Source organism: Aspergillus steynii, assembly GCF_002849105.1.
Source record: "Aspergillus steynii IBT 23096 chromosome Unknown P170scaffold_2, whole genome shotgun sequence".
In the NCBI taxonomy this organism is placed as follows: Eukaryota; Fungi; Ascomycota; class Eurotiomycetes; order Eurotiales; family Aspergillaceae; genus Aspergillus; species Aspergillus steynii.
In genome coordinates, this window is record NW_020194399.1 from 5,883,325 (window position 1) to 5,906,885 (window position 23,561).

General features: G+C 50.4%; 12 protein-coding genes across 12 annotated transcripts; 7 read left to right on the forward strand and 5 right to left on the reverse strand.

Moving 5' to 3' along the window:
* Positions 1-84: 84 nt before the first annotated feature.
* Positions 85-2,095, reverse strand: P170DRAFT_400644 (IscS subfamily cysteine desulfurase). The gene is made up of 2 exons (XM_024846336.1): positions 915-2,095; positions 85-701 (listed from the first exon to the last, which is right to left on the reverse strand). The coding sequence occupies exons 1-2, from the start codon at positions 2,025-2,027 to the stop codon at positions 279-281; spliced, it is 1,536 nt and encodes a 511-aa protein (XP_024708726.1). The 5' UTR covers positions 2,028-2,095; the 3' UTR covers positions 85-278.
* Positions 2,096-2,612: 517 nt separating this feature from the next.
* P170DRAFT_400649 (amphiphysin) lies at positions 2,613-4,663 on the forward strand. Its single transcript, XM_024846337.1, has 3 exons — positions 2,613-3,289; positions 3,356-4,381; positions 4,435-4,663. Exons 1-3 carry the CDS (start codon positions 3,106-3,108, stop codon positions 4,455-4,457), a joined length of 1,233 nt encoding a protein of 410 aa, XP_024708727.1. The 5' UTR covers positions 2,613-3,105; the 3' UTR covers positions 4,458-4,663.
* Positions 4,664-4,976: 313 nt separating this feature from the next.
* P170DRAFT_376269 (ATP-binding protein) lies at positions 4,977-7,314 on the reverse strand. The gene is made up of 2 exons (XM_024845362.1): positions 6,907-7,314; positions 4,977-6,852 (listed from the first exon to the last, which is right to left on the reverse strand). The coding sequence occupies exons 1-2, from the start codon at positions 6,989-6,991 to the stop codon at positions 5,051-5,053; spliced, it is 1,887 nt and encodes a 628-aa protein (XP_024708728.1). The 5' UTR covers positions 6,992-7,314; the 3' UTR covers positions 4,977-5,050.
* A 1,279-nt stretch (positions 7,315-8,593) lies between these two features.
* Positions 8,594-9,696, reverse strand: P170DRAFT_424167 (uncharacterized protein; the record flags this gene model as incomplete). The annotated part of the gene is made up of 2 exons (XM_024847553.1): positions 8,594-9,045; positions 9,102-9,696. 2 exons carry the CDS (start codon positions 9,694-9,696, stop codon positions 8,594-8,596), a joined length of 1,047 nt encoding a protein of 348 aa, XP_024708729.1.
* Positions 9,697-10,481: 785 nt separating this feature from the next.
* On the forward strand, positions 10,482-11,725 carry P170DRAFT_508051 (aldo/keto reductase family protein). Its single transcript, XM_024854529.1, has 6 exons — positions 10,482-10,598; positions 10,648-10,658; positions 10,710-10,767; positions 10,817-10,998; positions 11,075-11,444; positions 11,503-11,725. The coding sequence occupies exons 1-6, from the start codon at positions 10,524-10,526 to the stop codon at positions 11,653-11,655; spliced, it is 849 nt and encodes a 282-aa protein (XP_024708730.1). The 5' UTR covers positions 10,482-10,523; the 3' UTR covers positions 11,656-11,725.
* Positions 11,726-11,860: 135 nt separating this feature from the next.
* On the forward strand, positions 11,861-12,987 carry P170DRAFT_400657 (putative gamma-cysteine synthetase regulatory subunit; the record flags this gene model as incomplete). The annotated part of the gene is made up of 2 exons (XM_024846338.1): positions 11,861-11,959; positions 12,069-12,987. Exons 1-2 carry the CDS (start codon positions 11,937-11,939, stop codon positions 12,985-12,987), a joined length of 942 nt encoding a protein of 313 aa, XP_024708731.1. The 5' UTR covers positions 11,861-11,936.
* A 221-nt stretch (positions 12,988-13,208) lies between these two features.
* Positions 13,209-14,027, reverse strand: bud32 (serine/threonine protein kinase BUD32; the record flags this gene model as incomplete). The annotated part of the gene is made up of 1 exon (XM_024850685.1): positions 13,209-14,027. One exon carries the CDS (start codon positions 14,025-14,027, stop codon positions 13,209-13,211), a length of 819 nt encoding a protein of 272 aa, XP_024708732.1.
* Positions 14,028-14,558: 531 nt separating this feature from the next.
* P170DRAFT_508054 (40S ribosomal protein eS30) lies at positions 14,559-15,779 on the forward strand. The gene is made up of 4 exons (XM_024854530.1): positions 14,559-14,825; positions 14,924-14,935; positions 15,050-15,193; positions 15,309-15,779. The coding sequence occupies exons 1-4, from the start codon at positions 14,817-14,819 to the stop codon at positions 15,330-15,332; spliced, it is 189 nt and encodes a 62-aa protein (XP_024708733.1). The 5' UTR covers positions 14,559-14,816; the 3' UTR covers positions 15,333-15,779.
* Positions 15,780-15,899: 120 nt separating this feature from the next.
* On the reverse strand, positions 15,900-18,000 carry P170DRAFT_376280 (putative HET domain protein). The gene is made up of 2 exons (XM_024845363.1): positions 17,681-18,000; positions 15,900-17,623 (listed from the first exon to the last, which is right to left on the reverse strand). The coding sequence occupies exons 1-2, from the start codon at positions 17,973-17,975 to the stop codon at positions 15,981-15,983; spliced, it is 1,938 nt and encodes a 645-aa protein (XP_024708734.1). The 5' UTR covers positions 17,976-18,000; the 3' UTR covers positions 15,900-15,980.
* A 1,430-nt stretch (positions 18,001-19,430) lies between these two features.
* Positions 19,431-19,604, forward strand: P170DRAFT_312563 (ankyrin; the record flags this gene model as incomplete). The annotated part of the gene is made up of 1 exon (XM_024843260.1): positions 19,431-19,604. A coding segment is annotated over one exon (174 nt), but the record flags the coding sequence as incomplete, so codon positions are not given.
* Positions 19,431-20,208, forward strand: P170DRAFT_376282 (ankyrin repeat domain-containing protein; the record flags this gene model as incomplete). The annotated part of the gene is made up of 1 exon (XM_024845364.1): positions 19,431-20,208. A coding segment is annotated over exon 1 (465 nt), but the record flags the coding sequence as incomplete, so codon positions are not given.
* Positions 20,209-21,724: 1,516 nt separating this feature from the next.
* P170DRAFT_130060 (uncharacterized protein) lies at positions 21,725-23,491 on the forward strand. The gene is made up of 6 exons (XM_024842409.1): positions 21,725-21,921; positions 21,982-22,264; positions 22,313-22,780; positions 22,844-22,954; positions 23,024-23,132; positions 23,201-23,491. Exons 2-6 carry the CDS (start codon positions 22,034-22,036, stop codon positions 23,434-23,436), a joined length of 1,155 nt encoding a protein of 384 aa, XP_024708737.1. The 5' UTR covers positions 21,725-21,921; positions 21,982-22,033; the 3' UTR covers positions 23,437-23,491.
* Positions 23,492-23,561: the final 70 nt, after the last annotated feature.

The following is a 23,561-nucleotide window of genomic DNA, read 5'->3' on the forward strand; positions in this document are numbered from 1 at the left end:
GGGGTACTCCGGATTCTACATTACATTTACCATCACAGTGATCACACTCGGTCAATCACTAGGTATACTGTATATATGAATAATGGAGAAATCTATTCCTATCATTCTGTACAGACTAACGATTCGTCCGCTTATTGTTACACGTCCAACGCCATCCCGTAGATATCTCGAAATAAAAACGCAATGAGACTGACTGCGCCCTCAAACGATCGACTCCCTTGCTTTTGGCAGTCTGGCTGAATTACAAATATAACCGTAAAAAATACCAAATCAAAAAATTAGTGCTGGCTCCACTCGATCGTGTTGAGGTCAATACCATCCTGCACCAACTCCCACAAGGGACTCAGCTCGCGCAGGAAATGCACACGGGCTTGCACAGCCTTGAGGACGTAGTCGATTTCCTCGTCCGTGGTGAATCGACCGATTCCGAATCGGATACTGCTGTGAGCACTCTCGTCGCTGCTGCCCAGCGCACGGAGAACGTAACTCGGCTCCAGGGAGGCGGACGTGCAGGCACTGCCGGACGACAGAGCAATATCCTTCAGAGCCATGAGGAGGGACTCTCCCTCGATGTAGGCAAAGGAGATGTTGACGCAGCCGGGGTAGTGGTGCTTGGGGTCGCCGTTAAGAGCGGTGTGTTCCATCGACAAAAGACCGTCCGACAGGCGCTTCGACAGGCGCTCGATGTGCTTGTTGTCATACTAGTTTCAATCGTCAGTAAAATGCTTTCTCCCTCAACTAATAAAACAATGTCCCACAGAACCTCGACTCATTACCCCTGCTACGTACATCAGAAGTGCTGGGAACACGTCAAGCGTGCAGCTACCCCCAGACACCCTCAGATAAATTGAGAAGTAATAAAGCGTTTAATCATCGCCGGGAATGCAGAACAAGGGGAAAGGGGGGGAACTCACCGCCATATCCTGAATGGCGAGACGACAAGCCTCACCGAAGCCGACGACGAGATGAGGGGCGATGGTGCCACTGCGCAGACCACGCTCCTGGCCACCTCCAGAGATGATGGGCTCGAGACGGACCCTAGGTCTGCGGCGCACGTAGCAGGCACCAATTCCCTTGGGGCCGTAGATCTTGTGGCTGGAGATCGACATCAAGTCCACATTCAACTTGTTGACGTCCAAGGGGATCTTGCCGACGGCCTGAGCACCATCGGTGTGGAAGAAGACCTTCTTGGAGCGGCAGAGCTTTCCGATCTCGGCCATGGGCTGGATGACACCGATCTCGTTGTTGACGGCCATGATACTAACCAGGGCCGTGTCGGGGCGAATGGCCGCCTCGAGGTCCTCCATGCGAATCAAACCGTTGTTCTGCACAGGCAGATATGTGACGTCGAATCCCTCGTCCTGAAGGTGTCGGCAGCTGTCCAGCACACACTTGTGCTCCGTCTGGGTGGTGATGATGTGCTTCTTCTTGCCGGAGCGACCGAAGAATCGGGCCACACCCTTGATGCTCATGTTGTTACTCTCGGTCGCGCCACTGGTGAAGATTATCTCCTTGGGGTCGGCTCCGATCAGCTTGGCGATGTTCTCACGCGCCTGCTCGACCGCCTTCTCCGACTCCCAGCCGTACGCATGCGTTCTCGAGTGGGGGTTGCCGTAGATGCCGGTGAGGTAGGGAAGCATGGCATCCAGGACACGCGGGTCCGTGGGCGTCGTGGCCTGCATATCGAGGTAGATGGGTCGCGTTCCTTGGTCCATGACGGTGGCCTGCTTCAGGATGCCGGCCGTCGGGCTCATCGACGCATCGCCGGAGACACCAGAGCCGGGCAGCTCAACCTTCTGGGGCGCCACGCCGGTCTTCTTCATAAACTCCTTCTGCTCCTGCTTGATGGCGGTATCGACCGATACCTGGGCATTTCCAGCCTTGGTTTCGGAGACGTAGGTGCGGCGGGACGGAGTGGCGAGCGCTCGCCGCGGGAAAGTCGAAAGGGCACCATGCTGGGTCACGGAGAGTCGACGAGCGTAGGCTCGGGATGCCTGTCTCAAGGCAGCGGGGGTCACACTAGACATGATGAAGATGGCACTGCAACTGAACCATGCAAGATGAAGGACAGTTGATAAGTGATGGCCGTGAAGGGAGGTAAGACGGGGCGAGTGGGAAAAAAGTTTGGATCCGGTTATATCATCATTGCCGAGCCGCTAAGCCCGATCGGACTTATCGGACTCGGATTTCTCTCCTCGTATACTTTGAACTCATTCTGAAGAGGAATTATCGCAGGATACGGTTGAGATGTGCAGTATGGACAATTAATATACTATAGCTACCGTTCCATTAATGTCAAGTGGCAATCTGGTTAATTTATCCGACGCTCTAGGAGTACGGAGCCTCCAGAGTATATATCTCCGACCGGCTGGAACAATCAGATCTTCCCGCTGAATATACCTAACCCAGTGAATACGGGGAAATAGGCTGTGTCTCCGGTTCTGCATCCCGTCAGACTGGCCCAATCGAGCATAGTCCAGCTGAAAGGAAAGGAAAGGAAAATCAGGGAAGCGACGGAAATGGTCAGCGACTAGTTCTAACTAACGAGTCTAGTGCTGGATACTCTGGTGCCTAACGACGGTCCATGGGAGATTTCCGAGACGGCCCTGCCTTACGCCACAGCAATGACGGTCTTTGAACGGGTGCCTCTGGGTCGGAAGGGGGGAAGTAGGTCTGCATTTCATTACTTGTATTGCGCTGCATTCTTCATTCCCCCTGACTATCCTCGTGTTTACATATTTCCTTCACTACGGACACTCCCCAGTTATTATTCCCGCCTGCAGTCCTGGCAACGCTCAGCCACTCTTATGTCATAGCTCAGCCACGCCCAGCACGACGAACCGCAGTCTAAACAGTCTAACCGTCACCGGTTGGTCCTTCAAAAGCCCTTGGGCAGGCCCCGATCGAATCACCGTCGCTGCGAACAAAAGAGCGCTTTCCCCCACCTCCGCTGGCGTCTGTTTCTTCGCTCTGCTGCCAATTTCCCTCCTGACCTTCTTTCCCCCTCTCCATTCCCTCTAGATCGCCTTTCCGTGCACTTCCTGTCGAGTCGTTGCCACCCCCACTGGTCCCGCTACACTCCCGGGCTTCCGCAACGACTTCGCGATGAGTTTGAAGGGCTTTCAGAAGACCCTGGTTCGGGCGCCCCAGACCTTCAAGTCCCGGTTCAACATTGGCGAAAACACCAAGGATGTCGTCTACAGTGACGCCGAGCGCCGCTTCCAGGAACTCGAGAAGGAGACCAAAAAACTCCACGACGAGTCCAAGAAATATTTTGACGCTATTAATGGTATGATCCCGCTCCGGTCGTGTGTTGATTCCCAGGTGTTGGCTAACCTTACCCCTCCCTTCCTAGGCATGCTCAGCCACCAGATCGAATTCTCCAAAGCCATGACCGAATTATACAAGCCCATTTCCGGCCGTGCCTCCGACCCCAGCTCCTACACGATCGAAGGCAACCCGGAAGGAATCCAGGCGTGCGAGGAATACGAGGCCATCGTTCGCGACCTGCAGGAGTCGCTAGCGCCCGAATTGGAAATGATCGAGAGCCGGATCATCAGCCCGGCCGATCAGCTGCTCGAGGTGATCAAGGTGATCCGGAAGGTCGCGGTGAAGCGAGATCACAAGAAGCTGGACTACGACCGACATCGCAACTCGCTGAAGAAGCTGCAGGACAAGAAGGACAAGTCGCTCAAGGACGAGAAGGCGCTCTACAAGGCCGAAAACGACGTCGAGCAGGCCACCCAGGAATTCAACTACTACAATGACCTCATGAAGGACGAGCTGCCGAAGCTGTTTGCCCTCGAGGCCGAGTTCATTCGTCCGCTGTTCCAGTCCTTCTACTACATGCAACTCAACGTCTTCTACACGCTGCATGAGAGAATGCAAGGGATAAATATCGGGTACTTCGATCTGACGCTGGACGTGGAAGAGGCGTTCGAGAAGAAGCGAGGCGACGTGAAGGAGCGCGCGGAGGAGCTCACCATCGTGCATTTCAAGACTAAGGGCTTGGGTCGCCAGAACTCGAAATTCGGCCCCAAGGATAAAATGGCCAACGAGGGCAAGGAGCGCTTTGCTCCGCGACAGAAGGACCCCGAGGCCGGCGTCGACAACCCCCCGCCGCCTTACACCTCTGCCGCCAGCTCCGGCAGCAGCTTCATTGCGGCCGCCAAGTCAAAGCCCGCGCCTCCCCCGCCCAAGCCCAAGCCTGCCCGTTTCGCCGCGCAAGTCGAGACCGTCACGGCCCTGTACGACTACGAAGCTCAGGCGCATGGCGACCTTAGCTTCTCCGCGGGCGATGTCATTGAAATCGTCCAACGGACGGATAACCAAAACGAATGGTGGAGTGGCCGTGTTGACGGCCGCGAGGGTCAATTTCCAGGTAAGCCCCCCCCCCTTCAATTACGTCTATTTTATACTAATATATCCATCTAGCAAACTACGTTCAACTCAATTAGTTTCTCAGTTGGTTTGGTTCAACCTATATATCATTCTTAATGTCGTTCACGCGGATGCTTTCTGTTTTGTCGGGAGTTGTGGAAATACCACAGGCTCTTCTCTTGCTTCTTCCTTCTATCTATCTACATTGACGTCACTCTTACTCCCACGAGTCCCATGTCAACTTCCCTTTTTTCCTTTTTTTTTTTTTTTTTTTTTTTTTTTTGCTTGCTGTGCTATTCGCATCTTTCTGGTGTCATAGAGCTCTTTTTTTGGCCTGTTGATTCTCTGTTCCCTTATTCACCTGTATATATTTTTGTTCGATTCCTTTCAGATCCAATCCACAGGTTGAAAGCAGCATTTTACCTTTTTACTGTCTTCGTGTTGGCTTCGTGGCTTTGCTTTGGTTGGGTTTTTCTGTTCGTTTAGTTTCGACCGTTTCGTGCTTAGTTACCGGCTGGAGTCGATCCTGGTATGCCTAGCTAATCAAGTCAATTTGGAAGAGAGTTTGGAAGAAACAGTCTACGAAAAAGTTCGGCTGACGCTCAAATGATCTCTATTATCTAGCTAAGGAACAAACATTACATCATCTCATATCGGTCTGTATGAACGCTTAGGTTGCCTTAGGCTTGGCGATCGACCGAAGATCAAGCACCGTCTTGACGTGCTCGAACTTCATCTCCAATCCCTGCGCCCAAGCCAGAAGGTTCGCCGTCTTGAGCGCATTCTTGATCTGCCGACCGTTGAGCTCCACTTCTGCCACGCTGTCCAACTGCTCGGTCGTGAACACCGAGGTGCTGCGACCCAGGAACTGCTCCCAGATGTGCCGTCTCGAGGTCCAATCCAGTTCGTTGTAGTGGAGCGAGACGTGGATGCGGGACTCGAAGGCCGGGTCGATGCGCTCGGCACGGTTCGTGGTCAGGAACAGAATGCCCTCGTAGTATTCGAGCATACGCAGGAAAATCGAAACCAGCTCGTTCCGCTCCAGATCGGTGGCGCTTCGTTCCTCCATGAACACGTCCGCCTCGTCGAGGAGCAGCACGGCGCCCCATTTGGGGATCATGCGGAGGATGTTCTTGAGTCGTTTCTCGACGTCGTCGGCACTGCTTCCGAGGTCCCCGGCGCTCATGATGTACAGAGGCACTTGCATCACTTCCGCAACGCTCTCGGCTGTCAGCGTCTTTCCGACTCCCGGGGGCCCGCTGAGCTGCATCACGATCCCGCGGCCTTTGCCCTGTATTACGTCGTCGAAATTGCCGAGCTGTTTGGACTGGGCTTTGGCGAACGCGAGGATCAGGTCTTTGAGGTTCTCCTGCTCCGTGGGGAGGACTAGGGATTTAAAGGCGTCTGAGTCCCATGTGATGTCGCTTACCGCATCAATGTAAAATCGGAGCCACTCTTTTTCCTTCAAGGAGTATCCGTGTACCGTGGGTACTGTGATGAGGCGATGCTCATCTGTCAATCCACCACGGATCGTATCATCAATGCGGACTGACTGGGTGGGGTGGAATATGTTGAATCCTTCGGCATCGATGATGATGCGGCTCTTGACGTGATACTTGGTCTCATCGTCCTCGTCTTGGCCGCACGAAATTGCAGTCTCATCGTAGTTCTTGTAGTGGTATCCCCTGTGCTGCTCCCATATCTTTCCACGGGCCAGCAACGCCTCCCGAATTGCCGCCTTGTCGGGGTGGTATCGCAGAGGGAACACCTTCAAGGAAGTGATGGATGTCGTCCCGTCAAAGTGAGGGATTCCGAACTCCTTCTCTTTGAATCCGAAATCGTCGCCGTCAAAGTCGATGTGTTTCGTGGTCAGTTGGTAATCTCCCGAGTCGCAATCCACGTCTGCACTGACAAATCGGAATCCACTCTGCCGACCACCAATCGAGCTGATCAGCAGATCATCGGGCTCGAAGAGAGTCCAAAGGAGCTTGTGCGTGATTACTCCCTGCTGGACGTGGTCCCTCTTCCGCGCAACCTGGTCCCGCAGCTCCTCCTCCAGAATATTGTAGAACAAATTGGCGTGTTCCTTGGTCGTGGCATCCTCTTCCTCATCCAGGAGCTTGGTAAAGTCATCCCATCGGTGGATTAGAGGCGCGAAGGGCTTGGTGAACTCAACCCGGTCAAGCGTCATCGTCACACCAGGGTATCCGTCCAACACCTTACCCAGGAACTTCTTCAGGGGCTCGCTCTGCACCACGACCGAGTGGATCGCGAGGCTCCTCGATCCGTCGTAGCATTTGATATTTCGCAGAATGAGCGCAAACTGGGAGGATTCAGCGTCCTCGACGGCGAGGGGCAGATCTTTTGGCATTTCCTTCGACCATGATTTGCCATCGTGCTCGTCGGGTTTGGTCTGGTAGAGGTTTTGCACGTCGCAGATGGTGCCGACGGGGGCGAACTTCTTTTCCTCTTCTGATTCTCGGATGTTAGGATGGTTTGTATGTTGGAGAATCGTGGTGTACTCACCGGTATTCTCGTCCTTCTGCGTCTCGTTCTGAGGAGGGTTCACGCCCTCCTCTTTCTTGGAGACGTCCTGAGTGATCTGCGTCATAGTTGCAGATCCGGGAAACACTGAGCTCTTGATAAATTGAAAAATTTTGAAACGATGAAACTATCTGCGAATGGTCAAATTCGCAGAACTCACGTGGGAAAGATGAATAGAAAAACTTGTAAGTGACAATCCATCCCAAGCAGCGAAACCATCGCCACTTATATCTCCTCCATCTCCCAGGCATCAGTCCTGCACGCATACTCTGCCTGCATGACATCCTATGATTTCACATGTCGGCCTAGTCATAGTAGTCAACAGGATCAGTGACTGCGAGACGTTACTGGCGAATGAGCAATACGAAGGAGCAAATGGGAGATGGGCGGTGGATCTGCAGGATTGACCCACCACAGACGGTTACCTCGCCAAGTGGTATGGAGAACAAATGCATCCGCCTCAGCCTCGCGAACAGAGCCTCATGACTCACGGGCTGAAATCCTTCGCTGATTTGTTCGATAGTGCAATCGGGCTGGCAGTTTAGCAATTGGCCGTCCGTTGCTCCTTCCGCTTTGGGTTCTCCCGTGGGGAATCTCTCTCTCTCTCCCTCTGTTGTTAGTATTTATTCCCTCCCATTTTTACGACAATCATAATGCATACCTCTACTTTGAGATAAAACAAACTATAAAATAGTTTTCTCTATTTAGATATAGAATACATCGCCTCAATACAGAGTAATAGACCCCAAACTACGCCATAGGCACCAGCGACCCCAAGCTCCACAGTCCACAGGGCTATGCCTAGGGCCTGGTTTAGCTTAAGCCTTAGCTTTGCTTCGGTCCGCTAACCTTGTTCATACTGCATCTTTTAAGACAAGGCTACAGGCCCCAATTCCTTTGCTTGCGGCCGAATCGAGTCTAAGTCGTAGTGTCGGACATCCTCGGTCCCGATATAGACAGGGGCCAGCTGTTGGTTGGCGTTGACAAGTGGCGAAACAGAGCTTGATCTTGGAGACGATCGGCAGGGACGGTGTCTATAGCAGACGTGAGTCGCTTGTTTTGGTTTGGCGTTGACGGTCTGGTTGGCCGGATGGCTGTTTTGAGGTGCTTTTGTTTGATGGTGGTTGGAGAGTTGGGGCTACGAAGGATTTGTCTGGATTCGAAGATCGACTGGACTCTGGAGCTTTTCTATTTTTGGTGCCCGATCAGTAGCCCTGTGTGGGTTTGTTGGTTGTTTTTTTAGATGCATAGGCTATCCTATCTTGATATACGTAGTTAGTATCTGGGCTGTAGTTGGATGTCTATCTGTGAATCAATGAGTGGACTTTTGAGTCTGGAAGATCGTGATGCAGTTTAGCTCTTTTTTTTTTCATTTTTGGTTCTGTTTTTAGCTTTTTTTTTCTTTCGGGTTTTGCTGTGAGAACAGACTGCTGCGTAAAGGAATAACATCATCTGAATAACACTGAAAGATATGAACATTCTGAAAATACTGAACAAAGAAACTAAACAAGAGAAAAATACTAAAATTTGACACGATCCAAGAATAAAAATGGCATCTCATACTTCAAAATAAGGCCATACAGCGGTGGAGCGTTTGCAACATATCGGCCTAGAAATGATCTTCGCATTGTACACACATTCATTGAATGGTTCGGTTGATTCCAGGTGGTCAACGAAAGTCAGCCAGTTCTAAGCTCGGAACCTTCATCAAAAGCTCTTTGCAATCTTTTGAGCAAAGTCTCAGCTCCGTCGCTAACGGACAACCCATCCCCGCCTGGCAGTAGTGATTAACAGATGAGTGCAGCGAGCTGATCCGCTCGTAAAGAGCTGTCGCTGAGCGAGCTCGCATCTGTTTTGGTGAGGTCGGTCGTAGGCCGGCTCGTTTGAGTTCTGCAGAATATAACGACACTCTCGAGTCGTTACTGCAGTACTTGGTCCCTAATCGCATCTTTCTGCAAGAGGGGCATTTCTTAGGGTTGTCCAAGTAGGTCTTTTCGCACTTACCGCAATACCCAACGTCCATTAAATGGCCGCCTTTGTGCATCCGGAGCTGAGTTTCTGCGGTTTGTAGCCGTTCGAACATTTGGTCCATCAATTCTTCTATTCCTGATTTCAGGGAATCTGCTGAATGTTAGTTAGGGTTCATCACGAGTGGGGAAATATCTTAGACGACTTACCTCTGATTTTTGCTGGTAGCAGGAGCAGTGGGAGCAGGTCGGTGTCCTCCCATATAGCGAAATCTTTCGGGATCATTGACCTTATGGCTTGAGATGAGAAGAAAGCAAAACTATCCTCTTCGCGAAAAACATAAGAAGCTAGGATCATATGCCCGTAGTCAAGTGCCTTCATCTCCTCACTCGATCTCAGCCGCGGTTTGTTCAACCATTTCGACACCCACGAGCTGAGAGGCTTCACGCAGTCGTACTTATTGGCATGGATGGTAATGTCAGCCAGCAGCCCCGAATCCAGATACACGTCCTCGTCAACTATTGGATCCAGGAAGTGCATGGCTCGAAGGATTATCTCCATAACTTCGGGGTCATCTTCCGGGAGGGGCACCTCGAAGCATTTGGTTTCCTCGAGTTTGCTTCCTTCGAGGCAAGACTTTGAGAACAGCTTCTTGAACACTGGAGATGCGAGACTTAGGGCTTTTGAGGAGACGAGGAACTTGCCTAATTTTTCCAGGCTTTCGATCCCGACAACCAGGATAACATCTCCGTTCGGGTCCAGTGGCTTAGGTTGGTTGCCGGACTTCTTGCTCTTCTCGGACATTTTGATCGAATGTAGCTGAATGGATTAGCGATTTTGGAAAGAGGACAGACAAAGAAAGACGATGAGTTCGAGGAGGGCTAGAAGTCTTAATGAAAGAACTTGGGTTGAGAGAGACGGAACGAACGGTTAGAAGAGGCTATAAATGCACAACGGAGAACGGAGTATTCCATTCAAGTTATCTGATATTGAGGATATTCCCGATAAAGAAGCTGATCTATCCTTTTGGGGGTATCAAGTCATGTCTACTCTAATCACCGGTGACTTACAGTTTAGTCAATAAGACTCCCATCACCCAATGCTTCTCGGTTGGCTTAAGAGCTTGTTAGTTGTAGGTGTCTATTATATTATATCTACTAAATTCAATATGATAATCCAACATAAAATTAAGAGAGAAAGAAAATTAATTCAAAATATAATGAACAGAGAAAGAACATATTAATGAAAAGCTATTCCATCATATCGAATAACTTTTGTTGACAATCCAATCCTCTAGAACTTGATAGTGTATGTGCCTGGTGATTATATAGTGGGTACTTGATATATATTTTCGGGAAGTAAAATCTAGTACGGCACAAGCTTGTAAAGAAATGAAATTGAAGGAACACCCAGATATATTCCTCAAATCAATTTTATGCTATTAATTAAGTCGCCTGACCTTTGAATGTAGCCCCTTTGACATTGGTGGTGTTGAAAGCTAATATGAGATCACTGTAGCTGGACCCGCCTATGATCTCATCGCCCTCACAATCCGACATCTCGCGTTTTTATCTCCTCTATTTTCCCCTCTTCAACGATCCGTTCAGTATCTACGCATCAAGTAACTCAAAATGGCAGCCCTTCAAGGTCTACGGTCCACGTACCGCATGAACTCGGGTCATGAAATCCCGATCCTTGGATACGGAGTAAGTCAATCTGGTTCCTCGAGCGGCAACCACGCTGACAATCCAACAGGTCTATATGATGTTCGTGCATCTATCCTGAAAATCGATGCATTTCATACTGACTATCCTCAGTCCTTCTTCCAAAACCGAAAAGAGCACGCTTGAAGCTTTCGGAATCGGCTATCGTCATGTACGTTGTCTTCTATCTACACATTCGTGCTGAGATCCTAATCCTACAGGTGGACTCCGCCATCATGTACGGCAACGAGCGCGCCTGCGGTCGCGCCATCCAGAACTCCGGAATCGACCGCTCCCAGCTCTTCTTTACGACCAAAATCCCGCCCGAATCGATGGGCTACGAGCGCACCCGACGAGCAATCGACAGCAGCTTGAAGGAGGCCCAGGAGGAGTATTTCGACCTGTACGTGGCGGCCATCCGACCCCGCACGGCGACCCCTCTCGTCTCGATGTATGCGTTGTACTAATGCCACTCCTAGAATTCTAATCCACGCTCCGTACGGCGGAAAACAAGCCCGTCTTGGCTCGTGGCGTGCGTTAGTTGAGGCCCAACAGGCCGGAAAGACCAAGTCGATCGGGGTTTCGAACTACGGCGTCCATCATCTCGAGGAGCTGGAGCAGTATATCAAAGAAGGCGGCGGTAGCGCTATCGATGTCGGGCAGTATGAGCTGCACCCGTGGCTCGATCGCACCGAGATTACGGAGTGGTTGAAGAAGCGCAATATCGTTGTCGAGGCGTACTCGCCTCTGGCGCATGGATACCGCATCACCGAAGCCGTGCTGAAGACGATCGGGAGGAAGTATAACAAGTCTCCGGCTCAGGTCATGATCCGGTGGAGTTTGCAGAAGGTGAGCTCATCCGTTTCTGGACATATTGGTATGGAAAATTATGCTAATAGATCGATAGGGCTTCGTCCCCCTACCCAAATCTGCCACTCCCAGTCGCATCCAGGAGAATGCCGAAGTGTTTGACTTCGAATTGTCCGAGGAGGATATGAAATCGCTCAACACGGGCGAGTATGACCCCACGGACTGGGATCCCACGGTTGATTATGATTAAGCGTTAGATGCATAGTGTAGCTTGGTACATAGCCATACTTTAGACTCGATAAAGAATTGAGACATTGGATACTACCGATCGCAGTAGCCCCCCTCGCTCGTTTTCGGCGGCGATGCGGGAGAGAAATTGGTGGCCGAAAGCAGTCGAAACGGCCGCGGGGCTGCTTAGCAATTCTCTCCAGGCCAACTATCCATCCAACATTCTTTTGTCAACCCCCGGCGACTCCTTCGCGGAAATCCAATCCTGCTATTTCTCACTATTGACACATTCTCAGAGCGGCCATGAAGTTGATTCTCTCCACCTCGTAAGTCATCGCGTGTCTCTGCGACGGCCAATGAAACAACCCCTCTTTTTCAGCGATCGCCCGAATCCCGTCGATTGACTACCAAACTAACAGGCTGTTTTCGCTTCAGGAATCTTATGACAAGCGGCTCGTCCGTTGTTCGACAGCCAGCCACTGCCAAATCCAATGTCGAACTGATCAACTCCCTGCGATCGAATTTCCAGACGGCGCAACACCTTTCATCGACCGACCAAGCCGCGACGGGCGGGGTACCCAAGGCTCAGCAGTACCGTTCCTGGACGCAAGAAGACAATAACGCACTATATATCCCCGCCGTCGACTTCTCGCAACGCGGTCTGGCAGAGGAACGTTCGCAGTATGATATTACGGTGAAGCTTTTCTACCTGCCGGGGATTCCGGCGTCCCGACGATGCGCACACACCAGGGAGGCGATCGATCTGGTGCTGAAGGAACTACACGCGGATTCCATCGACTTGTTGATCGTATCGTTCCCCGGGATCCTGTTCGATGCCGAAGACGACAGTGACGATGAGGTGTCTTCCGACAACGGCAGCGAGGAGCCGGACGATTTCGACAGCATGATTCAGACCTGGAGGACGCTGGAAGGGCTGCAGGAGAAGGGCTTGATTTCTCAGCTGGGAGTCGCGGAGTTCGGAAGCGAGAGACTGGCACGCTTCCTCCTCCATACTAAGGTCAAGCCCTCGGTCGATCAGATCAATCTGAAGGATTGCTGTGTCGTGCCGAAGTCGTTGATCCTCTACGCTAAGCAGGAGAATATCCAACTCCTCACCCACAATGATTGTATGGATATTCTGCCAATCGGTACCACTCGTGAGCTCCTCGGTCCTGGCGAAAAGGGAGCCGGGATCCTTGCGTCCGCTCCGAAGGCTGGAGATGGCATCCAGGGTGATGTTGAACCGCAATGGGTGGTCAAGTACACGGCCGTAGTCAAGGACCGTGGAGTGGTTGAAAACAAGGGATATTTTGCACTTGCGGATGTTGGAAGCTGTGTGGAAGAACGTTCATGATCGTCTCTTGGGATATCTTTCCCCTCTTCCTTCTCTCTTCGTCTGCTTCTTTTATCTTCCATGGCTCACACCCCAGTATATCTCTGGAACATATCTTCCCCTTTGCATTTGAAAAAGCGTGGCGTTTCTTGTCTTCTGATGAATGATGAATGCATGAGTTGGTGTCCCCGATTCAACAAGTACGCACTAGATATTGGAGACATCATCATAATAGAAAGCTCTCATCCGATCATAGTCCTCTTGCGTCCTCTCAACCGCACCTCCTCCAACCTCTTCAACGTCGCCCCCGCCCCCTTGTAGCTCTCCGCATATCCCACCAGCACCTCCTCGAAGAACGGCTCCGTTCGCGGATGCGTGCTCGCAAACGCCCTCTCCAACACATACAGATCCACCGCGCGATCCTCCGGCTGCACCGTCTGACTCGCCAGCCCAAAATCAATAATCACCACCTCCCCATCCATACACGGATACCCGTCCTCACTGACCTGGCCCTCCGCCGTCGCATCTCCCCTCGGCCTCAGCATCAAATTACTCGTCGTCAAATCTCCATGGTTCACCGCCGCCTTGTGCAATCCCCCCACCGCGCGCCCAATCCGCCGCATCAGATCCCCAACCCGGCCGGTCTCTTCCTGTATCCGCTCCGCCGACAACCCCGCCTCGTGCTTCTTCATCCACGCCTCCCATTTCTCAAACACCACCCGCATCACCAGCCCCTCGACCCACTCCATCATGAGCCACGCCCCGCCGCCGTTCCCGTTCCCTTCCCAGTCCAGAGCCAGCAGCGCCGGCACGCTGGCGCCCTCGCGCACCAGCTTCGATAGACATCGCGCCTCCTGCAGGATGCGTTGGCGGGTTAGGCGCCGGTCGAGGATCGGGTGGCGGTAGGGTTTCGAGGGGCGGACTTTGAGTGCGGCGTGGCTGGTCGGCGTTAGGTAGGTTGTCTTGTAGAGGTGGCCTTCGGCGCCTTGCGTGAGGAGCGTTGGGGGTGGGGTGGTGTGTGTGAAGGGCGCGGGGAGGTCGGGAGGTTTGTAGTCCGTCATCGTGGTTTCAGATGTGGTGGTGGTGATAGAGGTTGGTTGGTGTGGAGGTTGGTGCTGTGGAGTAGGATTGAGGTGCAATAAGGTGTTGTGGACTGCGATTGATGTGGTGGTTGTGGTGATGGTTGTTGTTGCGGAGGAGAAAATTGTTATCCGGGTAGAGAGAGAGGTATGGCGGGGCAGTGGTTGTATGGCGGCGGGAGGTTGCGATAAGGGTTTATTTCTTTAATTTTAAGGAGTGTTGAATATTGGGGTATTATTTTCTAGTAGTTAATCATTTGTTTACAATTGTGTATATCTATTGAATTTTAATTTCATATATTGGACTTCTAATCAACTTCCTTTGCGCATACTCCGTACAAGACCTATATAATGAACGATGAATAACTATACCGGAATTATGACAGAAATGCACAAGTACAGGGAAAAGGCTATTCATAGACTGAGTCCGAGCGCTGAGATGAGAGCTGATCCAATGTGACTCAATCGTCATGATCAACCAGAACCAACTGGAATCCAACATTCCCCCTCAATATCCAACAGTCCAAATGACTCACAAGAACGGCAGGGCTAAACGAGGCTGACGGACTCACCGCCTTCCGGCCTCGCGCGCTCAGTGGAGGCAATACTTTGTTCCGGGCCAACCCAAAGTGGGTCTCCGCACAAACCCGTGACCACCCTCGCACAGCGAAAATTCGTCCAAAACCCTCCCGAGAACGACAACGCCATCGAAGGAACCTTCCCCCATACAGCCTCCCCCGTTGCATCTGAAGGCCAGATTTCTCCGTCAATATGGGTAAAGTATGTTGAACCTGAGTCCTCGCGAGCCATCTTTTGATGCAAAAATGCGATCTGTGATATCGGGGAGATGAAATGCTAACGTTTTTGCTCGTTTCTAGGTCCACGGATCGGTAAGCTCGCCATCACCACCACCACCTGCCTCATCATCACCATCGCCTGAGTCGAGATACGATGGTCCCCCGAGATGGAAAGAACTCGTTATATCTAACTGAATATTCCCACAGCTCGCTCGTGCCGGTAAGGTCAAGAGCGCCACTCCCAAGGTCGAGAAGCAGGAGAAGCCTAAGGTCCCCAAGGGCCGCGCTAAGAAGAGAATCGTGTACACCCGCCGTTTCGTGAACGTCACTATGACCGGTGGCAAGCGCAAGGTATGAGGATTCCATCGAAAACACATCCACCGGAAACATCGAAAATGGAGACCCCGGGCGGACAGAACTCTGGACTGGAATGGAAACGCTTACACGAGATCTTTTCTATCAACAGATGAACGCCAACCCCAGCTCGTAAACGTGACGCAACCTCCGAAAAATCTGCAAAACCTTTTCGATGACTCGGCGACGTTGATTCCCCCATTGGTTTGCCGCGCGCGGAACGAACAACGGGAGGCTAGCAATTTGTGTAACGAATATTATCTGCGGGGGGTGTCCTTGTGATGGCAATGAAACGGCTCTTTGTCTTTGTGTTCGGGTGCTGCGTGTGAGCGTAGCCTCGGGCCAAAGCAGAGATGGGTGCAACTTTTTTTGAGATTCAAATATTCGGTATCGGCTTTTTTTTCTTAGGGGCGAATACAATCACTTTGCTCGGTCTCTCGATATTTTTGGTCTTGATTCTTGGTTCTCGGTAGATTGGGTGGATTAGAGGTGTGTTTTTGATGGGACACACTTTGGATACAGGTCTCCATTGTCCGTATGAAGGCTGTGGACTGGTTTGCAGCTCTCAGTTGGCTTTTGGCTGATGAGATGGGCGCCATGTGAAGCAGGTCTCTGCGATTGTAGACAAGTTTGGCCGTACCTCTAGCATCTGCGTATAGATCTGGTTGTACTAGATTGTAGTATTGAGCTGACATGAACTGTATAGGTCTTATTACAAATACGCCATTCAAGATGTCATCTAAATTGATACTAACTACGACGACCACGCTTCCCGGCTAGCAGATCAGATCAATTTCAACACCCGCCTCTCCCAGTCCAACGCATCAAACGCTGCATGAGCAGGCTCCGGCTTGTCGGAATTGATCCTCATGGACCCAACCCGTTTAAAGGTCGAATCGCCCAAAGCTTTCAAAATAAGCAGATCGCAGAAACCTCGGCCTCGGCTCCAGTCTTCTTCCACTCTCCAAGCATCCCCCTGCAATATCATGCAGACATGATGTTCAATCTCGCCTTCTATCTTCGCCATCTCCGCTTTTTGGTCTTCGTCAGAGCGGCCGGCGCAGCATGGGCAATCGAACGCCTGCGCTTCATCCAGCACTGGGATTATATAGAATTCGGGACGGGGTCCAAGTGCTTTTGCAAGACTCATGAGTCCAAGACAGCTGCCCTCAAGCGTGATGCTGGAGCCTTCTAAGACCCGGCCGTATGGGTGCGATGGGTTCTCGAGGATGATGTTGTGGGAAAGGAGCTTGGGCTGGTACTTGTTGATCCAGGCTGGGTCCTTGGAATGCCCGTCCATCAGGTCCTCCGGCCATGCTAGAACCATTGAGCTCACTTTGCCGTCGACACTGGCCCAGCTCCAGCTTGGTGCTCGGTATGTTGATGAAGGAGTGAGGAGATAGAAAGGTCGGCCCCAGGATAGTCCAGCGGCGATGTCGTTGCTCCATATTCCGGCCAGGTAGGTTCCCATGGAGCCGTCGTCGAGAATGGAAGCCAGCGGAGCCATGGCGGGGAGCTTGTCGGTTGGTCTTTTGAGCTCTCGGCCTGAGAATTCATCGACGCATTGGTGCCAGGTCTCGTATCGAGCTAGACCACCGCCTGTGTTGGTGTCCTGGTCCTTTTCCGTGTGTCCACTGAGTGTCTTGTCGATGTACGGCTGCACGATCTGTTTTCTATACCTCTCTCGGATTTGGCCAGATCCAATAATGCTGTTTTTATGCTTGGATCCTTCGTATTGGATTCCGGACGCACACTCCCACAACATTTGGTGTTTGGCAAAATGGATAATACGCGGTGCCAGAGCGCGCTCTATAAAAGGCCATCCGCGCTTCTCCAGCGGGGACTTTTCCAAGTCTGATTCCCAGCGCAGCAGCTCTTGCCGCAAATATCTGTTTTTATCGGGCCCCAGGCCCGGGGAATATAGAACATGTCTGTCGTGAAGCATTCCTGAGTTTGCGTCTTCTCCATTTGTGGCCGAAAGCATCAACTCGGCTTGGTTGTAAATGGAGATGAATGCCGATAGCTCTTTATCCCAGTTATGGCCGGTCATGCAGAGCGCGTCGACCCATAGATACTGGTATCCTAGTCGTCTCGTGACTTCTATAGCGTCCGTCACGGTTTTAGGAAGCGACTGCACATCTAGCGAAATGGGGAAGTTGGTGGTCTCTGAAACTGGCAGAGGAGGAGTATTGTCGGAGCAATAGCTCAAGACAACGTAGGAGCCTGTCTTCCCCTCGGAGAGACAGACTTTGGGCGGTTCTTTCGCGTCGCTGGGAATTTCAATGATCGCCCGGGGCAGGGACACGGGCTCTGGCTTAGTGCAATTTGTATGTCCGGCGCATTCTGAAACCCAGGATCGGATCTGACGGAGGCACCGTTCATCCAATGGATTTACAGGCACCACACGAACCGAGTCAAGTTCCTCATCTAATGATCCGTTAATAAAACCAAATTAACGTAGAGTATGTCGGCATGATAACATACGTTCTTCCCCCTCCGGGACACAAATATCGAAATTCAAATCATCCAGGGTGAAAGTAGATCTACTGAGCCCGGTCGGGTCCTTAGCCTGCAAGCGAAGGAGGTCTAAGACGATCACCCTCCCGGGTAATTTGTCCAAGCGGGATTTCCAGCCATCACTAGATTGGAGAATGGTGGTGAAAAATCGACAACCCTCGCAGCCAGCCTCTGCTCTTGAGACAAGCTCGTTGTACTCTCCAAGATTGGATTCGTCGCAGTCTCCCATGGGGAGCGAGTCGCAGGTCTGGCAGAGCGTCATTGCGGGGGCTGCTGGTTGGTTGATGATGGTTGTATAGATTTGTTTGTGTAGATAAAGCCAACTATGCAGTTATATGCAGATGTTCATAGCGAGTGGTGAATCATTGGGTATCAGGCTGTGATTCAGCCTTGGCCCCGCGGACTGGTGAGATTTTAGGGCAGATCTGCCATTGGGGCTGTGGTTCATCCTTCAAAGCCACGCTGTGGAGCGGCTTCACCTTCTTGGTGGATATATTGTTGGCAGTAGGATTGGCGTGGAGAATGCGTAATGATCTTAACCCCTCCTTCATCATAGAGGACAATGTTATTTTTGGTTTCGACAACTAATTCCATCGTCAAAATTATTGTGGGCCGCGATTTGAAGCTATTTACTCGCCTTTCGTCATCAGGAGAAGCACAACGGCCCCAGGGTGGTATGGCTATATCGAAATGAACAAACCTAATTAAGCCAAAAATGGAATACGATGCAGGAGAGAGAAGTAAGGAATGAAGAGGACAATGAGAGAAGGAGGATGGGAAAAAGAAGCGATAGGAACAGGTCGTCGAATTTGAGAGTAGATTCGGCCCCGCCCGCCTTGGGCACGCACCTCCCTGTTTAGTGCTCGATCTCTCCGTCTTCTTCATCTCCTTCACAACGTACTTTTTCCTCTTTTCCCCGCTGCTTTCCTCCTTTGTCTCGACCACGTCAACCAATGACTCGAAGCTCGCGAATGAGGGGACGGACTATGATTTGTGATGCATAACAGGATGCGAACAATTCCAGGGACCTAGTCCCCGTGCTCAAGAACAGAACCATGCACTATGAGCCAATTGGATATCCCATTTTTTCAGCTCATCTGCAGCCATGGATATCGGCGTAGGAGCTGACCCCCTGGACATAGGCATTGCAAGTCATGAATGCGTATAAGCTGAGACCATTTCAGCGTGTCGCGCGGCATGCTGCTTTGAACAGATGTAGTTGACGTCTTTCCTCTCTCCTTTTTCATGAGCGACTCCCCGCGAGTTGATCATTGAAGACCAAAACATCCTTTTTTCATTCAGTTTCTTACTACATTTCTTAGTTGTTGAGGGAGTTGCTATCAGCATGAGCGATCCAAATACAACCAACGATGAAGAAAGGACACAGGCGCCTCAAACCATTGGCCATGTCATAAACCTCACTGAGATGGCTTCAAACAACAAAGATTCTTCCACAAGCGATGAAGAAAGAACAGAAATACCTCAAGCTATTGACCATGTGATCAACTCCGCTGAACCGTCTTCAAGAATCAAAGACACTTCCGCCAACGATTCTGGGATGGCTCCTTCTGAAAGCCAAAGGGACGCGGAACTGGAAAAGAAACGTTTAATGGAACAAAAGTTGCTTGAGTCTGCTGTAGAAGGCGATATTGCCGCGGCAGAAGCTGCGATTGCCGATGGAGTAAACATGAATAATGTGAAGTCATTTCTCCACCGCGAGACAGCACTTCACTTGGCGGCGAGGACTGGCCATTATAACATTGCGGAATTGCTGGTAAAAGAAGGGGCCAACCTTGAGGCCAGAGATAATGATGGGTGGGTCCCGTTATATGGCGCTGCCATTGAAGGACACACCCATATTGTGGAGCTTCTACTTGCCCATGGTGCCGACCCCAATGCGCAGACATCAAATCAACGGACGCCGCTTCTTGGAGCTTTAAAGTATAACAATGAGGAAATTATCACTACTTTGCTTGCTCAGAATCCAAACGTTCAAACCCAGGATGACGATGGGTACACTCCATTACTGATGGCCTGCCAATACTCGACTGCAGATATTGTCCAAAGGCTTCTCAACCGAAATGGGGATGTCAAAAATATCAACAGCGCAAAAGAGTCAGCGTTGCATTTAGCCGCTCGGAATGATAACAAAGAGGAGGTGGGACAAATCGCAAAGATGCTTCTGAACCATAGTGCAGATATCTGGGCAAAGGCAACACTTGACCACACGCCTCTTCATTATGCAGCGAGCTGGGGATGTAAGGAAATGGTCGATCTATTGCTTGAGAAGGATCCGTCGACATATATACCAGACTGTGATAATTGGACTCCACTCCATCAAGCATGTTACAAGGGCTTTGGCGATGTGGTACAATTGCTATTGGATAAGGGTGCAGATCATACTTTGAAGACGAGCGATACTGGCCAAGACGCATTGACGATGGCAGTTCAGTTCTATGCGAATTTCTACACTTACCGATATTCGGAAACAGCAGAGAGCAAGTTGAAGGCTGCCGAAAAGGCTGTTCAGGTATTGGCAAAAAAGACAAACCCAACCGAGAAACAAGCCATATTCAGACAAGCTGAATGTGAAAATTGCCTAGAAGAACTTGCAAAGGCCATGTGCATGAGTGCCTCGGAGGCAAAAGAAAGCATCCTTATTTGGGCAGCTGCAAGACACAAAAAGCACCACATCGTTCTCGATAAACTTCAAGATGATCCGCACCCCAAACTCGACGGCCCGCCCCCCAGACTCAACATTAATCCGGATACCCCGCTAAAGCTAGCTGCTTTTCATGGAAGATATGTTGTTGTCTGGTGGCTTCTGAGGACCACTCCTCCGAGCACCAAGGCAACTAGAGACCGAATGGAAGCAAAAGAATTAGCGGAGCAAATGAAATCAGTGAAGCCGAAAGCCCAGAAACAGGGCAAGGATAGAGATGGAGGTAGGACAGAAAATGACGGTCTTAGAGCTCAGATCGACAAGCCTGATTCAGGAACCGACGACCGATATTTTCAAACTTTGGACATGCTGAGGGACCCCCCACCCGTGATAGAAGCATCGGATTCACATGAATGGAATAGAAAACTGACACCGGATCAATCCACAACAGTACACATTGAGAAGTATGATGCCACGATTGTTGATTTCTATAGTTCAAATGGACGGGTGGATCTCCTTCGCCGTTCACGCAAAATCCGGGATGTTGTCTACAAAGAAGCAAACGAGGGAAAGGACGGGGGCGTGGAGCAGATCATGCAACAAGCAAGGGAGACTCTGGGAAAGATCAGCGAAGAGGCCGCGAAGGAAAAGCCATATTCACGCGAGGGTCTGCGCATGAGATGGATACATCTGCCACTGAATAATGTGAGATAACCATCTTTGATCAAGACCCGACATGGGACTAACTTTACCAGTTGAGATTGATGGAGGTATTGTTTACGACCGTACCAGCACTTTGAATCTTCCGTCTCACCAACCTACTTAATTAGGATCTCGCTTTGCGAGTATACCAGGACAACAACAAGGGGGAGAAAGAGTATCTATCAATGCGAGACTTTATGCGGCGCAGCTGGGCAGAAATGCCAACTGGTTCCTATGGTCCTAAGTTCATGAAACCTGCTTGCTTGGTAATGTTCCACCAGAATACGAAGCGCACAAAGCTAATGAACATAAGAAAGAGAGACCCCCAAAGGCCAAGAAAGGTTCTAGTTCTACTCAACAAAAGACTACCGAAAAGCCGCTCGATCCTCGTGACGGCGACGGAAAATCAAATAATGCAGAACCAGTCACATATGGAAGGATTGCACTATATGTAGGACTGAATGGAACACGACAGACATGGAAACCTGCTAACTTTTAAGATGCCTTACTTGGTGTTCACAAAGGGCAAGCGGGGTGCCAGGAAGTGAGCTTAATGAATACACCAGATGTTTCTATCGGACTAATTATGACGACTGGCACAGGAAGGAATCGACCAAGGACGATTCTGAAAAACAAGCGAAGGTTGAACCTGACCATAGAACGAGATCCCTGGACCAGTTCTACTACCACTCTTTGGCTGCAGATGATATTCAAAGACGCGACGAAAACCAGGCCGTAACCCGCTATTTGATCGACAGCAAGAACGGTGAAGGGGTTCATAGTAGCAGGGACTGGTGGCCAATCCTCGGTGTTGACCAACTTTGGCTCTGGGTTATTGATAATGATAAGTTTCTAGCACCTAATCATATATTTTATAATATATTATTAACCATGGCCACAACACAGAGACTATTATTACCTCTTCTACTCGCAGACCAGATGGGTGTGAAGATCTTATGGTCGAACGCATTTTTGATCATCTCAGGGCGACAAAATCCAACCAGATGGGTCGGCCGTTGCCATCTTCTGTGGATGAGATGAGCAAGTTCATTGTTAACTTTTGCATCAATTTCATTGACACTGTCAGTTGGAAGGACTCTCTTCCTGATGATCTCGCCAGCCCTCAAAGTAGTGAGAGATCTAGCAAGTCTATGCGCGAGATATTTTCTGAAACTGTCAACAACAAGGTTTGTTCTGGACGAGACTTGATATGGTCGTATCGCTAATGGAAATAGGCTGTCGAAGAAAAGGACCTGTTTGTATCGTTCAAGAAAAAGATGCATAGGGGGCGAAAGACATTTGAGGCCAAGAGAGACAAGACCAAAACAGGCAAGATCAAGAAAGACGAGATCAGGCAAGATGAGATCAGGCAAGATGAGAGCAAGAAAGATGAGAGCAAGACTGGGTCCAAACCAAAAGATGGACATCATGAAAGGCAGAAGCAGTCAGAGGAAGTAATCAAGTCGGATGACACTGAAACCGACGATGACTGGGAGCCTATCAGCAAAGCTGCCGACCTCCTGGACGAGGTCAAAGACATCCGCGATGAGCTCACCATACTGAAAGCAATACTGACACAGCAGGATAATATCTGGACTGATGTTCACAAATCCCCTAACAATCCGAAATCTGAAAGAAGGCCGCATTACATGCTTACTGAGATCAACGAAATGATTGAGATAATAGACAATATCAAGAGCTCGGTCAGTCAGCAGTGTTATGTCACATATGCTCACTCACTCTGAAACTAATATCTTACAATTTAGGTAAACGAGATCTTGAACCTCGAGCAGAACGGAACCAGTCTCAGAGAAGCCTTTGAGTCTGTTCAACAAGGGAGAACTCTGATGGTCTTCACGGTCATCACAATTGTGTTTGTAAGAATTCCCCCAACTTTCTTTCCTGTATCAGTACTGTCGACATTCTCTAGCTCAACTCCACTCTAGACTCCGATGTCATTCCTATCGTCACTATTCGCATTGAACGTCACATCCTTCCAGCATGATAGTAAAGGAGAGCTAGCTTATAAACCTAGCTGGATATTTCCAATGCTATGTAAAGACCCCTGTCCCTTTTGATCCCAAAGACAAACTTTCTTTCTAACAGGCGTAACTGGAAAATAGTCTGCATCTCCCTTGCCATCACCTTCCCTCTCGCGTACCTTGCCTTTTATCTGGACAATGTAAAACAATTATGGAAAAAGGCCATAGGAAAGGTCTATCAACAGTTGCCTGAGACTTTGAAAGATCCCAAGATTGAACTGAAAAGGGTGCAGACGAAATGGGACAATGTGGAGTCCAGATTCCGGCGTGAAAAGAAAGACGAGGAGAAGCCTCCTATTGGTGACGAGAATGCTTGAAGATATGGAGTTGATGATTTGGCAGATTGAGTATGGGATTACAGTCCGGTTTGCGATCTCGATGTTTTCAATGATATATAGGTACTTGAGTAGCTTTGATTATTGCGTGATCATAATGTGCAATT

Bases quoted from the DNA above. Each gene is read 5' to 3' on its own strand.
- P170DRAFT_400644 (XM_024846336.1), bottom strand. From the start codon at position 2,027: ATGTCTAGTGTGACCCCCGCTGCCTTGAGACAGGCATCCCGAGCCTAC. The intron at 702-914 runs GTGAGTTCCCCC...GATTGAAACTAG, and splicing joins TCGCCATTCAGGATATGGCG to TATGACAACAAGCACATCGA.
- P170DRAFT_400649 (XM_024846337.1), top strand. From the start codon at position 3,106: ATGAGTTTGAAGGGCTTTCAGAAGACCCTGGTTCGGGCGCCCCAGACC. The intron at 3,290-3,355 runs GTATGATCCCGC...CTCCCTTCCTAG, and splicing joins ATATTTTGACGCTATTAATG to GCATGCTCAGCCACCAGATC. The intron at 4,382-4,434 runs GTAAGCCCCCCC...ATATCCATCTAG, and splicing joins CCGCGAGGGTCAATTTCCAG to CAAACTACGTTCAACTCAAT.
- P170DRAFT_376269 (XM_024845362.1), bottom strand. From the start codon at position 6,991: ATGACGCAGATCACTCAGGACGTCTCCAAGAAAGAGGAGGGCGTGAAC. The intron at 6,853-6,906 runs GTGAGTACACCA...TCCGAGAATCAG, and splicing joins GCAGAAGGACGAGAATACCG to AAGAGGAAAAGAAGTTCGCC.
- P170DRAFT_508051 (XM_024854529.1), top strand. From the start codon at position 10,524: ATGGCAGCCCTTCAAGGTCTACGGTCCACGTACCGCATGAACTCGGGT. The intron at 10,768-10,816 runs GTACGTTGTCTT...CTAATCCTACAG, and splicing joins TCGGAATCGGCTATCGTCAT to GTGGACTCCGCCATCATGTA. The intron at 10,999-11,074 runs GTACGTGGCGGC...TGCCACTCCTAG, and splicing joins CAGGAGGAGTATTTCGACCT to AATTCTAATCCACGCTCCGT.
- P170DRAFT_508054 (XM_024854530.1), top strand. The intron at 15,194-15,308 runs GTATGAGGATTC...TTCTATCAACAG, and splicing joins TGACCGGTGGCAAGCGCAAG to ATGAACGCCAACCCCAGCTC.
- P170DRAFT_376280 (XM_024845363.1), bottom strand. From the start codon at position 17,975: ATGACGCTCTGCCAGACCTGCGACTCGCTCCCCATGGGAGACTGCGAC. The intron at 17,624-17,680 runs GTATGTTATCAT...ACGGATCATTAG, and splicing joins TGTCCCGGAGGGGGAAGAAC to ATGAGGAACTTGACTCGGTT.
- P170DRAFT_130060 (XM_024842409.1), top strand. From the start codon at position 22,034: ATGGTCGAACGCATTTTTGATCATCTCAGGGCGACAAAATCCAACCAG. The intron at 22,265-22,312 runs GTTTGTTCTGGA...TAATGGAAATAG, and splicing joins CTGAAACTGTCAACAACAAG to GCTGTCGAAGAAAAGGACCT. The intron at 22,781-22,843 runs GTCAGTCAGCAG...CTTACAATTTAG, and splicing joins TAGACAATATCAAGAGCTCG to GTAAACGAGATCTTGAACCT.